This window comes from Schistocerca piceifrons, chromosome 7 (assembly GCF_021461385.2).
Source record: "Schistocerca piceifrons isolate TAMUIC-IGC-003096 chromosome 7, iqSchPice1.1, whole genome shotgun sequence".
In the NCBI taxonomy this organism is placed as follows: domain Eukaryota; kingdom Metazoa; phylum Arthropoda; class Insecta; order Orthoptera; family Acrididae; genus Schistocerca; species Schistocerca piceifrons.
Window position 1 is genome coordinate 301,814,473 of NC_060144.1, and position 26,080 is coordinate 301,840,552.

At 43.5% G+C, this 26,080-nt stretch overlaps 1 protein-coding gene across 1 annotated transcript in view; it reads left to right on the plus strand.

The window, feature by feature from the left end:
- Nucleotides 1–26,080, plus strand: part of LOC124805173 (ionotropic receptor 93a) — a 186,827-nt gene that overhangs the window by 139,563 nt on the left and 21,184 nt on the right. The window contains exons 8-9 of the mRNA XM_047265659.1: nt 3,759–3,954; nt 22,604–22,802. Coding sequence (XP_047121615.1) covers nt 3,759–3,954; nt 22,604–22,802 — 395 coding nt within the window. The remainder of the gene's footprint in view (nt 1–3,758; nt 3,955–22,603; nt 22,803–26,080) is intronic.

The following is a 26,080-nucleotide window of genomic DNA, read 5'->3' on the forward strand; positions in this document are numbered from 1 at the left end:
GCTGGAAACATAGGTTTGCCTTTCCTTAATCTATCTTATAAGATACGTTTTGTGGTCAGTATTGCCTTGCGTGTTCCAACATTTACACGGAATCAAAACTGATCTTCCCCGAGGTTGGCTTCTACCAGTTTTTGCAATCGTCTGTAAATAATTCGTGTTAGTACTTTGCAGCCATGACATATTAAGCTGATAGTTCGGTAATTTTCACACTTGCTTAACACCTGCTTCCTTTGGATTGGAATTATTATATTCTTCTTGAAGTCTGAGGGTATTTCGCCTGTCTCATGCATCTTGCTCAACAGATAGAAGAATTTTGTCACGGTTGGCTCTCCCAGAGCTATCAGTAGTCCCAATGTAATGTTGTCTGCTCCCGGGGCCTTGTTGCGACTGAGGTCTTCCAGTGCTCTGTCAAATTCTTCATGCAGTGTCATATCTCCCATTTCATTTTCATCTACATCCTCTTCGATTTCCATAATATTGCCCTCAAGTACATCTCCCTTGTATAGAACCTCTATATACTACTTCTGCCTGTCTGCTTTCCCTTCTTTGGACTGGTTTTCCATCTGCGCTCTTGATATTCATACAGATTGTTCTCTTTTCTCCAAAGGTATCTTTTTTCCTGTTGGCAGTATATATCTTACGCCTACTGATATATACCTCCACATCCTTACATTTATCCTCTAGCCATCCCGCTTAGCCATTTTACACTTCCTGTCGACATCATTTTTGAGACGTTTGTATTCCTTTTAGCCTGCTTCATTTACTGCATTTGTATATTTTCTCCTTTCATCAGTTAAAATCAATATCTCATCTGTTACCCAAGGATTTCTACTAGCCCTCGTCATTTCACCTACTTGAGCCTCTGCTACCATCGCTATTCCATCTCTCAAAGCTACCAATTCTTCTTCTACTGTATTTCTTTCCCCTGTTCTTGTCAATTGCTCCCTAATGCTCTCTCTGAAACTCTCACAACCTCTGGTTCTTTCAGTTTATCCAGGTACCATCTCCTTAACTTCCTACCTTTCTGCAGTTTCTTCAGTTTTAATCTACAGTTCATAACCAATAAATTGTGGTCAGAGTTCGCATCTGCCCCTGGAAATGTCTTACAAGTTAAGACCTGGTTCCTAAATCTCTGTCTTACCATGATATAAGTTATCTGAAACCTTCCAGTGTCTCCAGCCCACTTCTAAGTATACAGCCATCTTTCATGATTCTTAAACTAAGTGTTAGCTATGATTAAGTTATGCTCTGTGCAAAATTCCACCAGGAGGCTTCCTCTTTCATTCATTAACCCCAGTCCATATTCACCTACTACTTTTCCTTCTCGTCCTTTTCCTGCTATCGAATTCGAGTCGCTCATGACTATTAAATTTCATCTCCATTAACTATCTGAATAATTTCTTTCATTGCATAGTAGATTTTCTCAATCTCTTCATCATCTGCGGAGCTAGTTGGTATATAAACTTGTACTACTGTGGTAGGCGTGGGCTTCGTGTCCGTCTTGGCTACAATGATGCGTTCACTATGCTGTTTGTAGTAGCTTATCCGCAATTATATTTTTTTATTCGTTATTAAACCTACTCCTGCATTACCCCTATTGAATTTTGTATTTATAATCCTGTATTCACATGACCAGAAGTCTTGTTCCTCCTGCCACCGAACTTCACTAATTTCCACTAATCTAACTTTAACCTATTCGTTTTCCTTCTTAAATTTTCTAACCTACCTGCCCAATTAAGCACTCTGATATTCCACGCTCCGATCCGTAGAATGCCAGTTTTCTTTCTCCTGATAACGACGTCCTCCGCAGTAGTCCCCGCCCGGAGATCCGAATGGTGGACTGTATTACCTCCGGAATATTTTACCCAATAGGACGCCATCATCATTTAACCATACAGTAAAGCTGCATGCACTCGGGAAAAATTACAGCTGTAGTTTCCCCTTGCTTTCAGTTGTTCACAGTACCAGCAGAGCAAGGCCGTTTTGGTTAGTGTTACAAGGCCACATCAGCCAATCATCCAGACTGTTGCCCCTGGCCGGCCGTGGTGGCCGAGCGGTTCTAGGCGCTACAGTCTGGAACCGCGCCTCTATGAGCATCAAAGACATCGACGAGATGCTGAAAAGCTCCAGATTTGCACCCCTGCTGGCCAAAATTGGACATAATTTTTCCCAGCGTAAATTGGTTCCGCATTAATGGATTAGCACATCTATCAAGTTTTGCTGGCAAACGATAATTACAGCCCACACTGGACCTCCCTGAGTAGCTGCCTTTTAATTATAGCCACTCGATACAAGGGCAAACTGAAAAAGTCCACCTGAATCGACCACACAATCAGTTACATCCTCATTCATACAATCTAGCAATTATTCATGTTTATGAAAGGTGGTTAAAGATTCATGGGATGCTGAATATCAGACGTAATAAAAATGAAAATAGCACTCACTCTAGTCGGTTTCCATTGTGGACCCCCCCCCCCTCCCCCTCTTCCCTGGGATGGTAAAAATGCTATTAAAATTCAAGCAGAGAAAAGATAATTGCAGAACTTGATAAAACTACAAAATATCATGAAAGGTAGATTGACTGCCGTCTTTCACTTGTCATCCCATTTTACTGTGCTGATTCTATACGAATCACTGGCAAGTAGACACCACTTCACTTCGCCGGCCGAAGTGGCCGTGCGGTTATAGGCGCTGCAGTCTGGAACCGCGAGACCACTACGGTCGCAGGTTCGAATCCTGCCTCGGGCATGTATGTGTGTGATGTCCTTAGGTTAGTTAGGTTTAACTAGTTCTAAGTTCTAGGGGACTAATGACCTCAGCAGTTGAGTCCCATAGTGCTCAGAGCCACCACTTCACTTCCATGACTTGCGTGAGCGGTGGAGGATCACATGACCGTTTGGTACCATCTCTGCACCGTCTACAGAGCTCCAAAGAGACCAGTGTGCTCATTTAAGACAGTTGGCTGGTATTTTGTCTGGTGAAATTTTATCTTATTTATAGGAGGGCTATTCGGAAAATGAGGAACGATCTGTCGCCAAATGGAAACAACAGTAAAAATTTGATGAAGCTTTGCACTGATGTGTTGGGCAGTATCTCCAGTATGACTGTAGATAACAGCGTCACGCCACTACTCTCAGTTCTAAGCGCACAGTGATGACGTTGAGATGTCTAGAAAACAGTGTCTCCCGTTAAGTATGAAAGACTACCGAGCGACTTCGCCTGATTTCATGCAACCTCACATAACGTACCTGTCATGGATTTCCTTCTTTATGATAGTTCTTGGCCACAAACTGCAGGGGCAGTGAGTACGCTCCTGTGGCGTTTTCGATGGGAAGCGTTTGATAAGCGACCATACAGCCCGGTCTTGGCTCCCTCCGAGTCTTCATCTTTACCCAAATGAACCGCTGGCTATGAAGACAGCGAGTTGCAGTCCAACATAGAGAACAGTCACAAAGCACTGGAGGTTCCCTTTTGTGACGAGGGTATTGGAAAGTTGGTACAACGCTACGACAGATGTCTACATTGGAGTGGCGACTATGTAGAGAAGTAGCTGGAAGGTATAGCTAACTGTTGCAAATAACAGTTTTGATTTTCCCTTTGGTTTTGATTTCGTGACTGATCGGTCCTTACTTTCTAAATAGCCCTCCTATTTTATATCTGTAACAGAATAAGTCAATAACTTAATCGGCATGTGTTTCAGTGTACATCACCAGCATACTAAATGCGTTAGATGACCGTTGCCTCTAAATGTTTGACAGATGACTTGGTTTACCTGAGGGAGAAACAGCACGTCGAACACACTATGTTCAGAGATTACCTGGAGAAGACGCGCAACCCCAAAGTGGAGGAGAAAGATCGCTGCACTTTTGTGATGACAAAGGTGCCTTTCTTGCACCTACCCATCGCTTTCTACTATCCGCTCAACAGCAGCTTGGCTCACATATTTGATCCACTGTAAGTATGAAGAAAAACCGAATGAATTTGTCTCAAGACTAAATGCTGTCATGCTTCCAATCTGACTACATCTTCTTCTCTTTCTTGTGACTTTTCTTCACATAGGCACAGGTCCAGTCATGACTGGTAACGGAGTGGCGTGGTTAATTTAAGGGGTGAGGTCTTTACATCGCCGCCATCCCTGGTGGGACAGAATACATATATTCCAACTGTGTGCGTGTAGTGTCATTCATTATAAAATGACCGAAAATTTTTCCAGTGTTTGCGAACCGAGTAACGGAGGTGGGAGTTGGCTAGTAGCCCAATATTAATCTAGTGGGATGTGGAAAACTGCACGTCCAGGCTGGTGTTTTAACACACACTCAGCTGTCTAGGCGGGTCTGTTTCATGTTGAGTGGAAAAATTATTTTCCTACTGAACAGAATACCACTGGTCGGATCCTATCATTACATTTACACCGTTGGCATTTCCTACGTGGGCATAAGAAGTTCTGGGAATTCCCGTGCCGTAGTAACATAGCTTGTCATTAGAGGAGCCAGAACAAAATAGCGCTGGATATGAATAAAGTGGAATATTTATTTATTTATTTACTTGTCAAGTTTCGTAGGACCTAATTGAGGAGCAAATCTCCAAGGTCATGGAACGTGTCAGTACATGAAATTACAACATAAACGTAATAACAGATAAAAATAAATGTTCATGAACCTTAAAAAAGTCAGTCCATAAGTTTAAGTGAACGCTATCAGCAATACAATAGAAATCAGATTAATTTTTCAAGGAACTACTCGACAGAATAGAAGGAGTGACCCATGAGGAAACTCTTCAGTTTCGATTTGAAAGCGCGTGGATTACTGCTAAGATTTTTGAATTCGAGTGGCAGCTTAATGAAAATGGATGCAGCAGTATACTGCACACCTTTTTGCACAAGAGCTAAGGAAGTCCGATCCAAATGCAGGTTTGATTTCTGCAGAGTATTAACCGAGTGAAAGCTGTATTGACATCTACTACACTTAATAAAGGAAATGATATATATATATATATATATATATATATATATATATATTAACACCAAAATACATTATATATATATATAAAACACCAAAATACAGACAGACAGACAGACACACACACACACACACACACACACACACACACACACACACACACACACACACACACATACACAGCCCCCCCGCCCCCCCCAAAAAAAAAATTACATAACACCAAAATACAGACAGACACACACACACACACAGCACAAAAAAATACATATCACACCAAAACACACACAAACACACATACACAGGACAAAAACAAAAATAAATAAATGCAATAAAATAAAATAAAATTAAATTAATACCACACCAAAAACACACACACACACACACACACACACACACACACACACACACACACACACACAAATGCATACACGAACAGACCAGATACTTCAATAGTTACACTCATAAGTTTGGCAGTAATATTCGATCTTTGGCAAAAACATTTGACAGTCGGCAACGGAAACCAAAACATTGCATTAAAACAAGCGTTCAGTGCATAGTGCTGTGGAATGTGGAAAAAACAGCAAATTGGCGCTCATAGAAAGAAGAACAACACCAAAAATGCAACAGGAGCGTAATATGTAAGAAACTGTCTACGCAACCTGTAAGTACAGTTCAAAACATTACTACTTAATAGGAAATACCAACCACCAGAACTGTTTATAACCTATAGGCACAGTGACAAAAATGTAAATAAAATAGCTAACATATGTACATATTCCAGGCCACTGATGATGCCTTGCAGAAAATAAAGACGAAACGCGTATGGCACTAAAATTGTGTTTTATTCAGTTGCTGTCAGACGGTCCATAAGAGAAAATTATCAATATACCGAGTGAAAGCTGCTTATTCTTGGGAATAAACTAATATTGGTAACAAGAAACGCCAATAAGGAATATACGTATTGAGAGGCCAATGTCAAAATACCCAGACTCGTGAACAGAGGTCAACATAAGTTCGTGAACCAACACCACTTATTGCCCGAACCACCCGTTTCTGAGCCAAAAATATCCTTTTAGAATTAGAAGAGTTACCCCAAAATATAATACCATATGACAATAGCGAATGAAAATAAGCAAAGTAGACTAATATTCGTGTAGAACGATCATTCACTTCTGATACCGTTCGAATAGGAAAAATGGCAGTATTAAGTCTTTGAACAAGATCCTGAACGTGGGCTTTCCACGACAGCTTACTATCTATCTGAACACCTATCTTGCAAGAATCCATTTTCTCAATTTTAAGGCGAACAACACTACCACAACGCATACTGGAGTGGTGGAAATGTATGGCAACTATGCACCATTAAATGGAACAGTGTTTAGGTGGTGCAGAAGCTTCCAGTGTTGCCAACCCACACTAAATGGCAGAGAATGAAATGCCCCAATTTCTCTCTCTCTCTCTCTCTCTCTCTCTCTCACTCACTCACTCTCAAGAGCTGAGAATCATAAGAGACAAGGAAATCCTGTTGTTCAAAGACCAGTGTATAACAATCGAGGCGTTTGTGGAAAAAGTGAAAATATGTCATGGATCAGTTTTCATCATATTGCACATTTTGAACAAGACAAAGTCGGCCAGGGTGGCCTAGCGGTTCTAGGCGCTACAGTGTGGAACCGCGCGACCGCTACGGTCGCAGGTTCGAACCCTGCCTCGGGCATGGATGTGTGTGATGTCCATAGGTTAGTTAGGTTTAAGTAGTTCTAAGTTATGGGGGACTGATGACCTCAGAAGTTAAGTCCCATAGCGCTCAGAGCCATTTTGAACAAAACAAAGCTGATAGTCTTCCGTCGCACCTAAGTAGCTTCAAATTTCATGGATGTATATTCCGTCTTTGCAACTAAATAAAAGGCAGTTTTTTTGCCATTACGTTTCGCTTCTTTTATTTAAGAAGCATGTTCAGTGGCCTGTAATACATGTTAGTCTTCATATATACGGAAGGAAAAAAATCGTAACAACAAAAAGTAATCAGTATAGAGTAATGAAATTCGGGAATACATTTGTCTAGATTACACATGTAAGTAACATATGTAAGTGAGTAACATATGTAAGTGAGTAACATAGCAAGACCACAGGTTAACGTAAGTGCGAGATCAGCAATTGCAAATGTGAAATGCTGATTCGTTAATAACCGTTGTAACCACTAGAATTTTACTGGAATCATGTAAACGTATATGCATTATGCTGTACAGGTGCCGGATGTCCGTTTGTGGGATGGAGTTCCGTGCCTGTTACACTTGGCTGGTCAGTAGAGGTAGGGTCAGAGTTGTTTGTGGATAATGCTGGAGTTGTTGTCTGATGATGTCCCAATGTGCTCGATTGGAGATAGACTGGGTTATCGAGCAGGCCAAGGCAATATATCAACAATTTACAGAGCATGTTGCTTTACAACTGCAATATGTGGATGAGCAATATCATGTTGAAAAACACCGCCTGGAATGCTGTTCATAAGTAGTAGCACAACATGTCGAATCACATGGTTCACATACAGATTTGCAGTCAGAGTGCGTGGGATAGCCACGAGAATGTTCCTGCTGTCGTACGGAATTGCACCCCAGACCATAACCTCAGATGTAGGTCCAGTGTGTCTAGCATGTAGACCGGTTGGTTGTAGGTACTTAACTGGCTTCCTCGTAAGCAAACACACGGCCATCACTGGCACCGAGATAGAACCAGCTTTCATCAGAAAACACAATAGGCCTTCACCCTGCCCTCCACTGAGCTCTCGTTTGACATCACTGAAGTCGCAGATGGCTGTGGTATTGGGCCAGTGGAGTGCACGTTACAGGGCGCCTGGCATGGAGCTGTCCTTGAAGTAACCGATTTGGAGAAATTTGTTCTCATTGTGATGCCAGCTGCTGCTCAAATTGCTGCTGCAGATGCAGTATGATGCTCCAGCGCCATACACAGAACACAGTGGTCAATCTTTTTGATAATCCCACATGGCTGTCCAGAGCTCACTCTTCATGTGGGTGTACATTCTCGTAGCGACCGCTGCCAGCAATCATATATATTGGCTACATTCCTGCCAAGTCTTTATGCAGATCGCAGAGGAACATCCAGCTTCTCATAGCTCTGTTAAACGACCTCGTTCAAACTCAGTGAGGTGTTGGCAGTGGCGTCTTTTCCTGACTAACATTAACGTTCAGAGTCATAGATAACTAACGCTCTCGACCACTACAGTATGTTTTTAAAGCAAACCTATTAGCGCCACTCTTTTGCGACTGGCGCGAAATTTCAATTGATACCATATTTTAGATATAGAAATATCACACAACTCCTCCTTGGTGCTGAGATTTTTTCCGTCGGTGTATAATATCATCCTCTTGTTTTTTCGGGTTAGAGACAAGTTTTGCAGCACAAGGTTCATTAGGTTTAGTTATAATTTGGCGTTACTAACGATTTCCAATGTTGGTAGTCCATGTGTGTAGTCCTGGAGATGTTTTTACTTGGTTCCCACATTGCAGATAGCCGATTTCCCGCGTTTTTTTCACTCACATTTGTAATAAAATTTCACTTGCTTTGTTCACTGTGTGTTGAACGTGTGTTTCGTTACAATATATAATGTTGCCAACTGTCACTGCATCACTATGTTTGTCTTTTGCGCGCGCGCGTATGTGTGTGTGAATGAGAAAAACAAAGAATAACAGATCTTAGCCGACGCCAACCCCGAGACGACGAAGATGAACAAGATGATATGAGTGCAGGACGACGTATGTCACCATCGTCGCAAGCTAGCCGCTGCAGGGGACGCTCCCCAACACGCCGATCAAGGTCTCCATCTCCGTTTAGAAGCTCCAGCATATCACCTAGCCGCTGCAACCTTCCTTGGAGGTGAGGCCGCCGAAGAGAAAAATCCTTCGCCGTCGATCACTACAAAAAGGATAGAAAACTACGTCGATATCCTCATGGATGGCCGACCAGCCCAAGCTCTTGTGGACTCTGCAGCATCACATTCAGTCATTTTGGAGAAGTACTGTCGACAGTTGCAGAAAACCGTATTCATCGACAGCAAAACATCTATGCTGAAGGTGGCTAACGGGAAATATGTAAAACCTACAGGAAGATGTACCATTCATGTGAGTTTAAGTGGCCATTCACAGCCCTTAGAATTCATCGACTTACAAGAGTGTAGTCATGACGTCATTCTCGGATGGGACTTTTTGAAAGCTTCTCAGGCAATTATAGATTGTGGTCGCTCGAAGATTATGCTAGACGAGATGAGATACTGTGAACAGGAAGATGTGCATCCGAGTGTGTGGGGACTATGTGTGCTGGATGAAGTAATCATTCCTGCGGTCAGCGCTGGAAAGGTAACCGTCATTTGATATGCCATGCATCAACCCATGGATCTTGTAGTGGAACGTAAGAGAAGCATACCACTGGAGAATAACTTGGTCAACCCAGCCTCTGTCGTCTCGTTTAAGAACGGATTCAACGGATTCAGTGAATTGTGGATAGTTAACTGTCGCAGAGAACCGCAGATCTCTCCAAGACGCATGTGCGTAGCAAACGCTGAGCCTTTAACTGCAGAATAGCTGTGTGTCATAGAAACCTCCCATCCCGAGTCTGTGGGCGAAATTAGTGCTAACACTACAAGACAAGATCTTCTAGCTCGACTATCATCAGATCTCACTAAGGAACAACAGAAGAAGCTACTTGTCATTCTTCAAGAGTTCTCTGAACGCTTCAATCCACAGGTGAAGAGCAAATTAGACAAATCGACAGTGGAGCACCGGATTAGCATTGGAGATCACCAACCAATAAGACAGAGAGCTTACCGTGTGTCAGCAACAGAACGTCGAATAATTTGCGACGAGGTAGAGAAAATGGTGATGAATGACATCATTCAGCCTTCGCAGGGCCCATGGTCGTCACCAGTGCTCCTCGTCAGTAAGAAGAATGGCAGTTGGCGCTTTTGTGTTGATTACAGGAAGCTTAATAAGATAACTAAAAATGACATTTACCCTCTTCTACGAATTGACGATGCACTAGATTGTCTGAAGCGGGCTAAGTTTTTCTAAACCCTGGGCATGTACTCGGGATACTGGCAAATCGAAGTAGATGAGGCCGATCGTGAGAAAACTGCATTCATCACCCCAAAGGCCCTGTATGAGTTTAAGGTAATGCCGTTTTGTTTATGTAACGCTCCAGCAACTTTTGAACGAATGATGTATAATCTACGTCACCTGAAGTGGACGATGTGTCTTTGTTATTCAGATGACATTATAGTGTTCTCAGAGACATTTGATGAACATATAAAGAGATTGAGGACCGTTCTTAAGTGTCTCCAACAAGGCGGACTAAAAAACTTAATCCAAGAAAGTGTCTTTATGGAGCAAAAGAAATCAAAATACTTGGACACCTTGTAACAAACGAAGATGTGTGGCCAGACCCAAAAAAGGTGAACTCTATAACGGAATTTCCTATTCCTAAAAGTATTAGAGATGTGAGAAGCTTCGTCGGATTATGTTCTTATTACTGTCGTTTTATCAAAGACTTTTGTATCAAAGCCAGGCCACTTCAAAAGTTGTTAAAAGCTGATGCTAAATTTATCTGGGGTGGTGCTCAACAAGGCTCTTTCGATGTGCTGCGAAAAGCTCTGACGACTGACCCTGTACTTGGCCTGTATGATGAGAGAGTACCTACAGAACTACACACAGAAGCCAGTGGGTATGGGATCGTTGCTGTTCTGATGCAAATTTCGAATGGAAAAGAGAAGCCTGTGCTTCTACGACACTTACAAAAGCCGAGAGAAAATACTCAACTACAGAAAGAGAATGTCTTGCTGTGATCTGGGCCATGTGCAAATTTCGAGAGTATCTCTATGGAAGGCCTTTCACAGTTGTTACAGACCATCATTCACTTTGTTGGTTGACAGGTCTTAAGGATCCAACAGGACGACTCGCCAGGTGGGCACTATGTCTTCAGTAGTATGACATTACCATAGTGTACAAAAGTGGAAGAAAACACCAAGATGCCGACTGTCTTTCAAGAAACCCTGTGCAAAAACATCAAGACTTTGATGAAGATAGTGACTGTCTCGCTGCACTCCAGTATCTCTTTGCTGAGCAGAAGAAGGACGCCAAGATATCTCAAATTATGCTTGCCTTAAATCGGTCAGAGGATGTGAAAGGACAATTTAAGGTAGTTAATGGATTGCTTTGCAAGAAAAAATTTGATCCGTTTGGAAAGAGGTGGCTACCAGTGATTTCTAAACACATGCGCTTAGATGTTCTACAGAAATTCCATGACACACCTGAGGCCAGACATTTAGGATTTATTAAGACATACGATAGAATCCACAAGAGATTTTTCTGGCCAGGTTTATTTAGGAGTGTCCGTCACTATGCGTCGCACTATCGAGATTGCCAGAGGAGAAAGGCAGTTCCTCAGAAACCACCTGGCCGACTCATATCAATTCCACCAGCCGAAACGCCTTTCCAGCGTATTGAGATTGACCTCCTCGGACTACTTCCAACGTCTGCTACTGGCAATAGATGGGTTATTGTTTGCACTGATTATCTGACACGCTATGCCATTACAAAAGCCGTTAAGACAGCCGAAGCATCCGAGGTAGCCAAATTCATCATGGAATATATTGTATTAAAACACGGTGCCCAAAGGTTGTTGATTGATGATCGAGGGAAAGTTTTTCAATCGAATCTTGTGACAGAGATAAACAACGGTGCAGCATTACTCACCACATGACGACTGCCTACCATCCGCAAACTGACGGGCTTACTGAACGGCTTAATAAGACCTTGGCCGACATGCTATCAATATTCATCAGTGTTGAGCAGAGTAACTGGGATGAGGTGCTGCCTTTCGTGACGTTTGCCTACAACACCGCCAAACAAGACACCACAGGATTTACGCCATTTTTCCTGGTGCATGGGCGTGAGTCTTCTACGACGATGGACGCTATGTTTCCGTTACATCCTGATGATGTGGACGACGACTACATCGGCCAAGTGTTAACCAGAGCTGAGTAAGCTCGGTAGTTATCTCGACTCCGCATGCTGCAGGCTCAAGAAAACGATCGCCGAAGGTATGACGCGAGCCACCGCCCTGTTGTCTACCAGCCTGGTGACCTCGTCTGGATCTTCACTCCTGTTTGCAAGGTTGGTTTCTCTGAGAAGCTCCTCAGCCGCTGCTTTGGACCATATAAGGTTGTAGGACAGTTATCTGATGTTACTTACGAAGTTGAAGATTTCGACCCCGACACAAGACGACAAAAGATCAGAGATGCGGTCCACGTCCTTCGAATGAAGCCCTACAAGGATCCTGCAACCCAGGGTGAATTCGAAGCTCCAGCGACAGGCAACAAGAGGAAAGGTGACGAAGAGCGTAGCGGCAATGGAAGTTCTAAGAAGATCACCGCCAGGGCGAGCAGCATTCATCGGGAGTCGGAGGATGCAGGACCGATGACTCGTTCCAGGACTAGGACGACGTAACACCGAGACGCTGTTCTCTTAAGGAGGGAGCAATGTCGCAGAAGAAGCTGAGTAGCACCGTGATGTAGTGGTTATGATATTAGGCTGTTACATGGAGGGACCTGGACTGCACAATTTTAATTTCTATATTCGGTTTGAGTACATTCTAGAAGTATTCACAAATGCCAAGACTCATTGTACTGGAATGTTCTGTAACTGCGTATATACTGTATGTGTCCTGGCCGGAGGCAGTTCCCTCCGCGGTCTTGTATGTGCAAGTGTTGAATAAACGTTCGTTAAGTGAAGTTAGTGTTCGTCATTCAGCTAATTACACCTTCTTCTACGTGACAATATAAAGAAGACTAACACAATACTCAATTCCATGGTCACAGCTCGATTCTCTTCGAGGTAATAAATAAAACTTTTTGGCTACCCCTGATATTTCATAACAGGATGAAAATAGAGGCTTAAGGTTTAGCTGAAGCAGCAGGCTCGCCACTGTAAAATTGCACCACAGCCTTGCTGACTCCCATAGCCTATGTTGTACTAGATTAGCAAGAATGAGAGTAGTAAGAAATATTTGTTAAAACGAAGGCGGTTCCTATCATATATATCAGATCTGAAGAATACTGTTTATAGATGTTAAGCTCCAGTTTATTACGCTGGTAGAAATTTGGGTGTAACAGAGCGGGCAAGGTGAGAGACAGAGACAGGAAGAGGTGATTGGTCACAATGGGGACTCTGCCGTCAACGGCCACTGAAGAGAAGTTGCATTAATGTATGCTCTGAGGTTTTCCCGACGTACAGAAATCTTGAAAATGTCTCCGGTATTCAGCCGGGTAGCGTCGTCCAAAAGGCGCGATATTTCGGCAAGCCGACTTCTTGCCATCTTCAGGCGTTCTTGGTGTCTGATTGATCTCTGATGCATGCCGAATCCACCCCTCTCCCGCAGCCTTCGTCTGGGCGCTTCCGAGCGGTCCGCTGCCGGTGGTGGGGGAAGGGCGGCGCTGGGTGATGGTGGAAGCGCGGCGCCCCGCGACAGATCATGGGCAGCAGTCCTTCCGCGGCTACGGTCGCTTGCGGAACTCTGCCGTCGTGATGACAATGCTTCTTCATATTCTTCTTCTTCAGCGGATTTCCGTGTAGACTGTCGTTGTGTTTTAATCGTACTCAAAGCTGGATCCCAGGCTTTGCTTGGCTGGAAACCGCTGTCTTTATATATTAGTTAGTCATGCAGCCGGATCTCCACTGCGTCTTTGAGGGGACAATCCCAGAAGATGTTCGATTGCTGTAACACCTTTGTGCCATCGTGGTTCATGTCCATGTGAGATGCAGTGCTCTGCCACGGCGGACTTGGTCGGCTGTGCATTGTCTGTATGGCGTGTATGTTCACTACATCTCTCCTGTACCGTCCGGCTGGTCTGGTCTATATACATTTTCCCGCACTGGCAAGGGATGCTGTAAACTCCCAGTTTCCGGAGTCCTAAGTCGTACTTGACTGATCCTAATAATGTTTTCGTTTTGGATGGAGGGCGAAACACGCACTTGACATTATATTTTCTGAGTATTCTGCCGATCTTTGCCGATGTGTTCCCGACATATGGTATGATCGCTGTCGCAACCGGTTTGTGTTCATCCTCGGAAGGCTGCGGTCTCGGCTTCTTCGGTGTTAAGGCGCCTTTTGGACGACGCTACCCGGCTGAATATCCGAGAAATTTTCAACTTGCATTAACATCACATCAGAAGCCAGTAGAGGTCAGAGTACCATTTCCTGCTTTGAAATCAGTGATTTTTAATAAATTTTTCTAAGGTCACCTTTTTGTACGTCTGTCTGACTATCCGTCTGTCAGTGCAAATTTTGCAGTTAACTTCACATGAGCTAGAGACTCGAAATTTTACATATAGCTCGGAAATGGATCACAGTGCAATATTAACGTGACTGCGTGTTTGGTAGGGGTATGGTGGAGGTTAATAAGATTGGTAGTGCCTGACATCTTCACTGCCCTGTGGCACCGGGTGTCGTGCAGGTGGAATCGGAATGGATTCCACATGGTATGCAAGCAGATGGGCATGGCTCAGCAGAAAGAAGACATAAGAGAGGTCGACAGAGAGAGGGGAGGAGGAGATGAGTGCAATATATGTGACATGTATTTGTAGGTGGAGCTGCAGGTAAAGAGCTGGCATATACACTGATGGAAAAAAAGCGCAGCACCAAAAAATAATTAATGTAGAATAACGAAATTTTCGGAACACATTTTGCTGGGTAACGTATTTAAGTGATTCACACTGCACGATTACAGTTTAATGTAAGTGCGAGATAAGCCATTGCCAATGTGAAATGCTGATACATTAATAACCGCTGTAACTGTCAAAATGTTAAATGCAAGCATGCGCATTTGCATGAATTGTGTTGCACAGGTGCCAAATGTTAGTTTGTGGGATGGAATTCCATGCCTGTTGCACTTTGTTGGTTAAAACACAGATGATTAACGTTGGTTGTGAATGACACTGGAGTTATCATCCAATGATGTCCCGTATGTGCTCGGCTGGTGATCGAGCAGGCCACGGCAATGTGTCGACATACCTGTAGAGAGTGTTGTGTTACAGCAGTGGTATGTGGGCGAGCATTATCCATTTGGAAAACAACCCCTGGTATGCTGGTCATGAATGGCAGCACAACAGGTCGAATCACCAGACTGACGTACAAATTTGTAATCAGACTGCATGCAATAACCACGAAAGTGATCCTGCTGTCACACGAAATCGCACCCCAGGACATAACTCCAGGTGAAGATCAGTCTGTCTAGCACACAGACGGGCTGATTGTAAGTCCTCATCTGGCCTACTTCTAATCAGCACAAGGCCATCACTAACACCGAGACAGAAGCAGCTTCATCAGAAAACACATCAGACATCCACCCCCCCTCCTTAAATGAGAGTTCGCTAGACATCCCCGAAGTCGTTAGCGGCTGTGGTTGGGGTCAGTGGAATGCATACCACAAGGCACCTGCCTCAGAGTTGTCCTGAAGTGACCGGTTTGTAACAGTTCGTTGTGTCACTACAGTGTCAACTGCTAGGAAGATTGCTTCTGTAGATGCAAACGACGCACCAGAGCTCCACGCCGAAAGCAATGGTCGTTCCTCTGGATATGGCCATGTGGCCATACGGAGCCCAGTCTTCTTGCGACTGTACATTCTCGTGACTAATGCTGCCAGCAGTCATGTACAGTGGCTACGTTCCTGCCAAGTCTTTCTGCAGTATCGCAGAAGGAACACCAAGCTTCCCCTTGTCCCATTACACGATCTCGTTCAAACTCAGTGTGGTGTTCATAACGGCGTCTTTCTCGCCTTAGAGTCATTCTTGACTTAACATGAACTCACCACGTCCCAGTCTCAAAGGTAACGTCATTCATGACCAGTACAACCTGTATTTAATGCAAACCTGATTTGCATCCTCATAGTGGCCCTACTAACGCCACTGTTGTGCGACTGGCGCGAAATTTCAACTTACATAGAAACACGCCTACCAAACTTTGTTTATGTCGCACAACTCCTTCTTGGTGTTGCGATTTTTTTTTTTTTTTTGCGTCAGCGTATATACGGCAAATCACCTAAAACTTTCACCGAAATTATTGGTAAAAGGGAAGTGTTATCGATGTGCAGTTTTCACAGAATGGATTGGTAGTCGGGAGCCTGAATTGTTAGCCCATTGTAATAATGCTTATAAAGTTATTTTTTGTGCAAAATCATTTTTCTATGTGGAACAATGGCTGTTGACATTGTTGTTTGTTGTTGTCTTTAGTCCTGAGACTGGTTTGAAGCAGCTCTCCATGCTACTCTACCCTGTACAAGCTTCTTCATCTCCCAGTACTTACTACAACCTACATCCTTCTGAATCTGCTTAGTGTATTCATCTCTTGCTCTCCCTCTACGATTTTTACCCTCCACGGTGCCCTCCAATGCTAAATTTGTGATCCCTTGATGCCTCAGAACATGTCCTACCAACCGGTCCCTCCTTCTTGTCAAGTTGTGCCACAAACTCCTCTTCTCCCCAATTCTATTCAATACCTCCTCATTAGTTATGTGGTCTACCCATCTAATCTTCAGCATTCTTCTGTAGCACCACATTTCGAAAGCTTCTATCCTCTTCTTGTCCAAACTAGTTATTGTCCATGTTGCACTTCCATACATGGCTACACTCCATACAAATACTTTCAGAAACGACTTACTGACACTTAAATCTATACTCGATGTTAACAAATTTCTCTTCTTCAGAAACGCTTTCCTTGCCATTGCCGGTCTACATTTTATATCCTCTCTACTTCGACCATCATCAGTTATTTTACTCCCTAAATAGCAAAACTCCTTTACTACTTTAAGTGTCTCATTTCCTAATCTAATTCCCTCAGCATCACCCGATTTAATTTGACTACATTCCATTATCCTCGTTTTGCTTTTGTTGATGTTCATCTTATATCCTCCTTTCAAGACACTGTCCATTCCGTTCAACAGCCCTTCCAAGTACTTTGCTGTCTCTCACCATACATTTCATCAATTTCTTCATCTGCAGAGCTAGTTGGCATATAAACTTGTACTACTGTAGTAGGCATGGGCTTCGTGTCTATCTTGGCCACAATAATGCGTTCACTATGCTGTTGGTAGTAGCTTACCCGCACTCCTATTTTTTATTCATTATTAAACCTACTCCTGCATTACCCCTACTTTATTTTGTATTTATAACCCTGTATTCACCTGACCAAAAGTCTTGTTTCTCCTGCCATTGAACTTCACTAATTCCCACTATATCTAACTTCAACCTATCCATTTCCCTTTTTAAATTTTCTAACTTACCTGCCCGATTAAGGGATCTGACATTCCACGCTGCGATCCGTAGAACGCCAGTTTTCTTTCTCCTGATAACGACGTCCTCCTGAGTAGTCCCCGCGCGGAGATCCGAATGGGGGACTATTTTACCTCCGGAATACTTTACCTAAGAGGACGCCATCATCATTTAACCTTACAGTAAAGCTGCATGCCCTCGGGAAAAATTACGGCTGTAGTTTCCCCTTGCTTTCATCCGTTCGCAGTACCAGCACAGCAAGGCCGTTTTGGTTAGTGATGCAAGGCCAGATCAGTCAATCACCCAGACTGTTGCCCCTGCAACTACTGAAAAGGCTGCTGCCCCTCTTCAGGAACCACACGTTTGGCTGGCCTCTCAACAGATACCCCTCCGTTGTGGTTGCACCTACGGTACGGCCATCTGTATCGCTGAGGCACGCAAGCCTCCCCACTAACGGCAAGGTCCATGGTTCATGGGGGTAGGCTGTTGACATTAACAAACTAAAAGTGGGGTAAATTAGAATGTCAGTGTTGTTTGTTTTGCAGGATTCAAAAAAATGTTCAAATGTGTGTGAAATCTTATGGGACTTAACTGCTAAGGTCATCCGTTCCTAAGCTGATACACAACTTAATCTAAATTATCCTAAGGACAAACACACACACCCATGCCTGAGGGAGGACTCGAACCTCCGCCGGGACCAGCCCCACAGTCCATGACTGCAGCGCTTGCAGGATTCTAATGGAGTCGTTTACAAGGTGTGATAAAGTTCCTACACAGAAACTTGTACAATACCTGCCGTAGCATACACTAACGTGGAACAAAAGCGCATTCACTGGTTATGTGGTTTCTGACCAGTGATGAGACAATTCACTATCACAGATTGTGTTCAAAATTACCACTGTCAGTGGCAATACACGCTTGCAATCTGGCATGTAACGAATCTTGCACATGTGCTAGCATTTCAGTGGAGATATTGGAGCAGGCCGCAGTAATACGTTACTGCGTATCATGAGGTGTAATTGTTATATCTCGTAGACAGAGTTCAGCACCTTCCTCCACAGAGAAAAGTCCATAGCTGTCGAATCTGGGGACTGGGCCGGCCAAGGTGCAGGTCCTCTGCCTTCAGTCCAAGAATTTGTAACAATTTGGGAAGACATTCTGTAGTACTTCATGCAATATGGGCTGGACAGCCATTATGTTAGTACCACAGGTTCCTCCTAGTCTCCAGAGGAATTTCTTCTAGCATCTGTGGAAGATGGTCTGTTAGGAGGCTGTGATAATTGTGCTCGTTTAGTGTTCCATCTATGAGCTGATGGTTCACTATTCCACATTAAATGTTCACACTCCTGGATGCTGACGATGTACCTGTTGAAGACAATGGGGGCTGTCAACAGAACAATGGGTCATATTTTGGCAGTTTACCTAGCCATGATTGGTAAATGCGGTTTCATCACTAAAAAAGATACATGACACATCTGGAGTATCTTACCTTAATGCCCATGTACCGAAATTAACACGAGTTTCATAATCGTTTCCATGGAACTCTTAATGGAGAGAGATATGATAGGTATGGAACCAATGTCGATGGAGAATATGTAGGAGACTTGCCTGACTTATGCCACTTCCTCATGCGATTGCATGCGAGCTAACGTGTATATGAAGTGCAATAGAACCAAGAACAGTAATTTCCCCCTCTTTTGTTGTCACTTGTTTCCTTCAACTACAATATCTAAGTGTTACACTACAATTTTTACGTTATGGTTGAACAGGTTGATAAAAAATTGCGAGGTGGACATCTATTGGGATATTGCCAAGTACACCATAAAATAATGAACTGCATTCTTCCTGCACTCTCCATACACCATGAGCATGTCAGTTTTTCCTGCATTGGTAAATCTTCTGTCCACTCACGACCTACTGCTTGGACTAGCTTGTCACAATGCACTCAAGGAACGCACAAGGCCAGCCGGGGTGGCCGTGCGGTTCTAGGCGCTACAGTCTGGAACCGCGTGACCGCTACGGTCGCAGGTTCGAATCCTGCCTCGGGCATGGATGTGTGCGTATGTCCTTAGGTTAGTTAGGTTTAAGTAGTTGTAAATTGTAGGGGACTGATGACCTTAGAAGTTAAGTCCCATAGTGCTCAGAGCCATTTGAACCATTTTTTTGAACACACAAGCACACTATAAGCAAACATAACAACATCATACCTAGCAACTATGCAGGTCGAATGGCACAAACAAGTGCCAGTGTGGGAACTTTTCAAAATACGATATCTTACAAATGACTCTCACTAGAAACCTGCAAAAGCATCACTGACATTCTAATGTACCCTACTTTTAGATTGTGAATGCCAATAGGCATTGTTCCGTTTTGAAAAGTGTATGTTCGCACAAAAAAACATTTTCTATGTATTATTACAATCTATTTATTGGCTAACAATACGAGCCTCTGACTACTCATACGTTCTATGAAAACTGCACATCAATAGATATACATTCATAATTTCATAAAAATATTCCAAATACATTAGAAATTTCACAGGTGCAAGACCAAAACCTAGAAAATAATTATTAAAATGAAAATAATTTTTTATATAACATGTTTTTAAATAGGATTAAGAAGCTTAAAATAATTTCTCCTTGTCCCACACAGATTACTTGTCATGCAAAATTGTGCTTGTGAATTTTTGGTATTTATGACAATACTTGTAAGACTGATAGTGGTAAGGAGGAGGGGGGTGCTTACAATAAATAATAGTTATAAAGCAAATTGCATCTCTGAGTGCTGAACTTCTGTGACTAGCTATGAGCAAAGGTAAGTTTTTCTACTCGAGGGGCAGTGGTTTGTGTACCTCTTTCAAAGAGGTGTTTCTGGAAGGTCAGGCATTGAAATGACAACCGATTTACTAATTTCTGGTCTGTCTGTACACTGTTATAATGTGTACTGTTTGGTGGTTTATCCCGGAATCACCACGTTGTTTCCGAAGGCTCACTGTCACGGTGGAGGTTTTCTCTGAATCGAGGTATTCACAATATACCCTTGACACAATGAAACCCGGAAAGCTCAAAGCCTGTATGACCCTTAAGATGGAGTGTCCCATATGTTGGGTACTCGTTTGTGGCCGCAATCAAACATACCAATATTGCATATTCTCCTCATCCTACACTTAAGTGTTACATTATAGTCTGTAAACTGAAGAGTGAGCAATGGTTGTTGTGGGGGAAGTGGCCTTTCCTCCAAGAACGCCTTACTTGCCATACAGGATGACTGAACATTCCCATCACCAAAAATTTTGCATGTGAAAATATTCGTGCCCTTTTAACACAGAACATTTTAAATACTTTTACCCAGACTCTCTTAGCAGTGAAGCCTTCATACTCTGTGTCTCTCATTGCCACCATATGTATTGTCTCTCTCCCACTGTCCCCGTTTTCTCCCACTGGCATCTTCTCCTGTCTGTCTCTCACTGTCACTATCTTCATCCCTTTCTCTCGCTCTTTCTTTCTCACTTACTGTCGGCTGTCTTTCTCTTCAACCATCATTTTTGCCTCCTCTCCATACATGTCCGTGAGGATGATTTGGTCGAAGTTTTGACCCTTAGAATGGGGAACTTTAATAAGTGGCTATAGGTGGTGGAAGAAGGTGGGCAATTTTTTTAGTGCCAAAGATTGCTTGTCTGGAGGGAGGAGGAGGGGGAGAGGGGGTCGAGACCTCCCCCTCCCCCAAAGCCTATGTTTGGTTTCCACTCATCTCTCTTTTTCATTTCGACTGTCTCCTCTCTCTTCTGCTCCCACTGCTACTGTCTCCATTCATCTCTCTGTTTCTCTTTCACTGCCCCTGTCTCTCACTGACCATCACTACTCCTCTCTCTTTGGTTCCCACTGCTATAGTCTTCGTCCATCTATCTTTCTCTTTCACTGCCACATTCTCTCTCCCACCATCACTGTCTAATCTCTCTTTCTCTCCCATTGGCATTGTATCCTCTCTCTTCCACCAACACTGTCTACTATTCTCTTTCAGCACAAAAAAGTGCAGATATTATTGCATGCCAAAATTTTTGGTGATTAAGGCCGAGGAAGGACTGAGGCAGCTGGTTCCACATTTTTTTGTCACATTGTTTTAAACATGTGCATATTCACCTTTTTAGTGCTCGAAAAGGAACATTTTTCAGCTGGTATATTTCTTTTCCCTTTTACGCAGGGGTGCTGCTTATATAAAACAAATTATTTAGGTCAGGAAAGTCTTGATGGTTTACTTGCATATTTCGACACATTTACATATTTTGACACATATAAACAAGTAATAAGTACGTATAAGGTTCACACAAAATCATCTCCCGTTGACACGACTTCACTTTACACTACTGAGGCCTAAATAAAAGTGCTGAACATTTGTAGACTACAACTACTGTACAACAAAAAATGTGGTGTTTGATCTGTAATTACAAAGAATTTCATACAGCAAAATAATTTGTTGCAAGGTGCTTGACATGTCAGGTGGCACCACTGAATACTTTCCAGGTCACGACAGCCTGTATAAACAGGAAGTGCCTGTTACATAGATACAGCGCACCTTAAAATTTTATTGCTGAAAAAATTGCGACTTAAAGTCTTGTTTGGTGACCTCAAAACCCTTGCGATGTCTCCTGGAAACCTTATCACGTGTTCTCGGCATCACTTAAAACAACATTTACTCGTCAGACCGGATAAGAACGGTAACTGTGAAGCTCAGGATCTCAGTAACGGATAATAATATAAAAAACTTTTTGAAGCTCCTCGGCAAATAATTTTACGAATAAATGATAAAAATTTCTATGATTTGCTCTGAAGACAAATTACAGAAGTGGCCATCCCCACAATTGGTACTTTTGCTGCCTAAAAATCTTGGTTTTACAGGGTTCTCCTGGGAACTGTGCATGAGAAAATGGTTCTTTTATAAGCCGTCTAAGACCCACCTTAGACCACCCCTAAAACATAAGAACCAACTGTTTTTTTCAGTTTGTCAGCGCTGGGGGAGGTGTGTAATGTTTAAATTTTGACCCTGTGCTATAGGATAAACAATATGTCCGTTTTTCCGATGGGTATATAAACATCCGCTAGACCAAGGGCTATCCAAAACTGACTATGACGGCCAGTAGAAAGTCTGTCGACATCTTATTCGCGTGACACACTCTGTTCACTGTGCTTTCTGTAACTGAAAAGCTCTTGAGACTGTAAAAATAAAAATTTTACTACAGCGGTGTTACAGCACAGTGAGATACCTCATTTGTTGCGATTTTTGGTGTTACATTATCAACAGACTTTCGGTGTTTACCAGGTTGAAGGCACTGGTGGAAACTGGGATAGTCAGGCACTTGCTGCGGAAGGACTTGCCACAGATCGAGATCTGTCCACTGGACCTGGGCAGTAAGGAGCGACAGCTGCGGAACTCTGATCTGTACATGACGTACATGATCGTCGTGACCGGCTTCTGCGCCGCTACCGTCGCCTTCTTCGGAGAAATTCTTACACGTCAGGTATGTATAACATATGAGTAAGGCACAGGCAGCCCTGTGTCGTGTAGCAGGAGGCACATTATTATTATTATTATTATTATTATTATTATTATTATTATTATTATTACATGTCTTTGTTGAGAACTTAACACCCACTAAAACGCTTATCTGTAAATATATGTTGGCTACCTTAGAGTATCAGTGTATCCAGAAAGATAACCTTAACAAATGAAGACTTTCAGGATCCACAAATTTCGTGCAGCCAGCCAAATATGAAAAATAAGAATCTTCCTTAAATGCATAAAAAAAGGCGCAAACGGCTCTAAGCAATATGGGACTTAACATCTGAGGTCATCAGTCCCCTAGACTTAGAACTAAAATTGTTCAAATGGCTCTGAGCACTATGGGACTTAACATCTTAGGTCATCAGTCCCCTAGAACTTAGAACTACTTAAACCTAACTAACCTAAGCACACCACACACATCCATGCCCAAGGCAGGATTCGAACCTGCGACCGTAGCTGTCGCGCGGTTCCAGACTGTAGCGCCTTGAACCGCTCGGCCACCCCGGCCGGCTGACTTAGAACTACTTAAACCTAACTGACCTAAGGACATCACATACATCCATGCCCGAGGCTTAAATGCATCCCTCATAGCCTACCTTGTTGGTATTAACTAGAGCCCCAGATTTGGCTTTTTCCCTACGCCATTCGCACAAAATAAAACAATCTTATATGTCAATGTGCGTGGTGTGAGTCTTTACGATGCAACATTCTGCTTAAAAAAAAAAAAAAAAGCCACCTGCAGATATGCAAACGACTTTGGACTTGAATTTAAGGAGGGTAAAGAATTAAAAAAGTCTTTCCTTCCATTTCAGTGCTGTTTATTTAGACAATGCCATGTTTTAACTGATATGGAACTTCTCCAGTTTCATGGAGAACCAACCATACCTGTATATAGGCTATTATTAGTATGGGTTCACAACATCCAAAGGAATTCTACAGCTACAGCCAGCCGTTCACTAGGAGGAACCTCCTCTGTCTGCATGTAGTGTAATCACAAGGTCAAATGTGACATCATTTTTCAAAGTGTTTGCACATTATGTATCCGAGGCAGGACAAGCGAACCAGCACAGTATTTACCTTAGCTGATGTGGAAAACTGTCTAAAAACAACATCCAAATTTCCTGGCACAACTGGTCCCTGTCGTCAATTTGTGGGTGCATTTGATAAGGGACTGAGTGCCTCCCTGTGTTCCAGAAGAGGGCACTTAAATGTTCTTGACTATCTAGGCAGGTTGAGTAAGAGAATAAAATGAATAAATAAATAAATATATCTAAAAAGAAAGATGATGAAACTTACCAAACAAAAGCGCTGGCAGGTCGATAGACACACAAACAAACACAAACATACACACAAAATTCTAGCTTTCGCAACCAATGGTTGCCTCGTCAGGAAAGAGGGAAGGAGAAGGAAAGACAAAAGGATATGGGTTTTAAGGGAGAGGGTAAGGAGTCATTCCAATCCCGGGAGCGGAAAGACTTACCTTAGGGGGAAAAAAGGACAGGTATACACTCGCGCACACACACATATCCATCCACACATACACAGACACAAGCAGACATTTGTAAAGGCAAAGAGTTTGGGCAGAGATGTCAGTCGGGGCGGATGTACAGAGGCAAAGATGAAGTTGAAAGACAGGTGAGGTATGAGCGGCGGCAAATTGAAATTAGAAATTAGCGGAGATTGAGGCCTGGCGGATAGCGAGAAGAAAGGATATGCTGAAGGGCAAGTTCCCATCTCCGGAGTTCTGACAGGTTGGTGTTAGTGGGAAGTATCCAGATAACCCGGACAGTGTAACACTGTGCCAAGATGTGCTGGCCGTGCACCAAGGCATGTTTAGCCACAGGGTGATCCTCATTACCAACAAACACTGTCTGCCTGTGTCCATTCATGCGAATGGACAGTTTGTTGCTGGTCATTCCCACATAGAACGCTTCACAGTGTAGGCAGGTCAGTTGGTAAATCACGTGGGTGCTTTCACACGTGGCTCTGCCTTTGATCGTGTACACCTTCCGGGTTACAGGACTGGAATAGGTGGTGGTGGGAGGGTGCATGGGACAGGTTTTACACCGGGGGCGGTTACAGGGGTAGGAGCCAGAGGGTAGGGAAGGTGGTTTGGGGATTTCATAGGGATGAACTAAGAGGTTGCGAAGGTTAGGTGGACGGCGGAAAGACACTCTTGGTGGAGTGGGGAGGATTTCATGAAGGATGGATCTCATTTCAGGGCAGGATTTGAGGAAGTCGTATCCCTGCTGGAGAGCCACATTCAGAATCTGATCCAGTCCCGGAAAGTATCCTGTCACAAGTGGGGCACTTTTGGGGTTCTTCTGTGGAAGGTTCCGGGTTTGAGGAGATGAGGATGTGGCTCTGGTTATTTGCTTCTGTACCAGGTCGGGAGGGTAGTTACGGGATGCAAAAGCTGTTTTCAGGTTGTGGGTGTAATGGTTCAAGGATTCCGGACTGGAGCAGATTCGTTTGCCACGAAGACCTAGGCTGTAGGGAAGGGACCGTTTGATGTGGAATGGGTGGCAGCTGTCATAATGGAGGTACTGTTGCTTGTTGGTGGGTTTAATGTGGACGGACGTGTGAAGCTGGCCATTGGACAGGTGGAGGTCAACGTCAAGGAAAGTGGCATGGGATTTGGAGTAGGACCAGGTGAATCTGATGGAACCAAAGGAGTTAAGGTTGGAGAGGAAATTCTGGAGTTCTTCTTCACTGTGAGTCCAGATCACGAAAATGTCATCAATAAATCTGTACCAAACTTCGGGTTGGCAGGCCTGGGTAACCAGGAAGGCTTCCTCTAAGCGACCCATGAATAGGTTGGCATACGAGGGGGCCATCCTGGCACCCATGGCTGTTCCCTTTAATTGTTGGTATGTCTGGCCTTCAAAAGTGAAGAAGTTGTGGGTCAGGATGAAGCTGGCTAAGGTAATGAGGAAAGAGGTTTTAGGTAGGGCGGCAGGTGATCGGCGTGAAAGGAAGTGCTCCATCGCAGCGAGGCCCTGGACATGCGGAATATTTGTGTATAAGGAAGTGGCATCAATGGTTACAAGGATGGTTTCCGCGAGTAACAGACTGGGTAGGGATTCCAGGCGTTTGAGAAAGTGGTTGGTGTCTTTGATGAAGGATGGGAGACTGCATGTAATGGGTTGAAGGTGTTGATCTACGTTCACGCCGATCACCTGCCGCCCTACCTAAAACCTCTTTCCTCATTACCTTAGCCAGCTTCATCCTGAC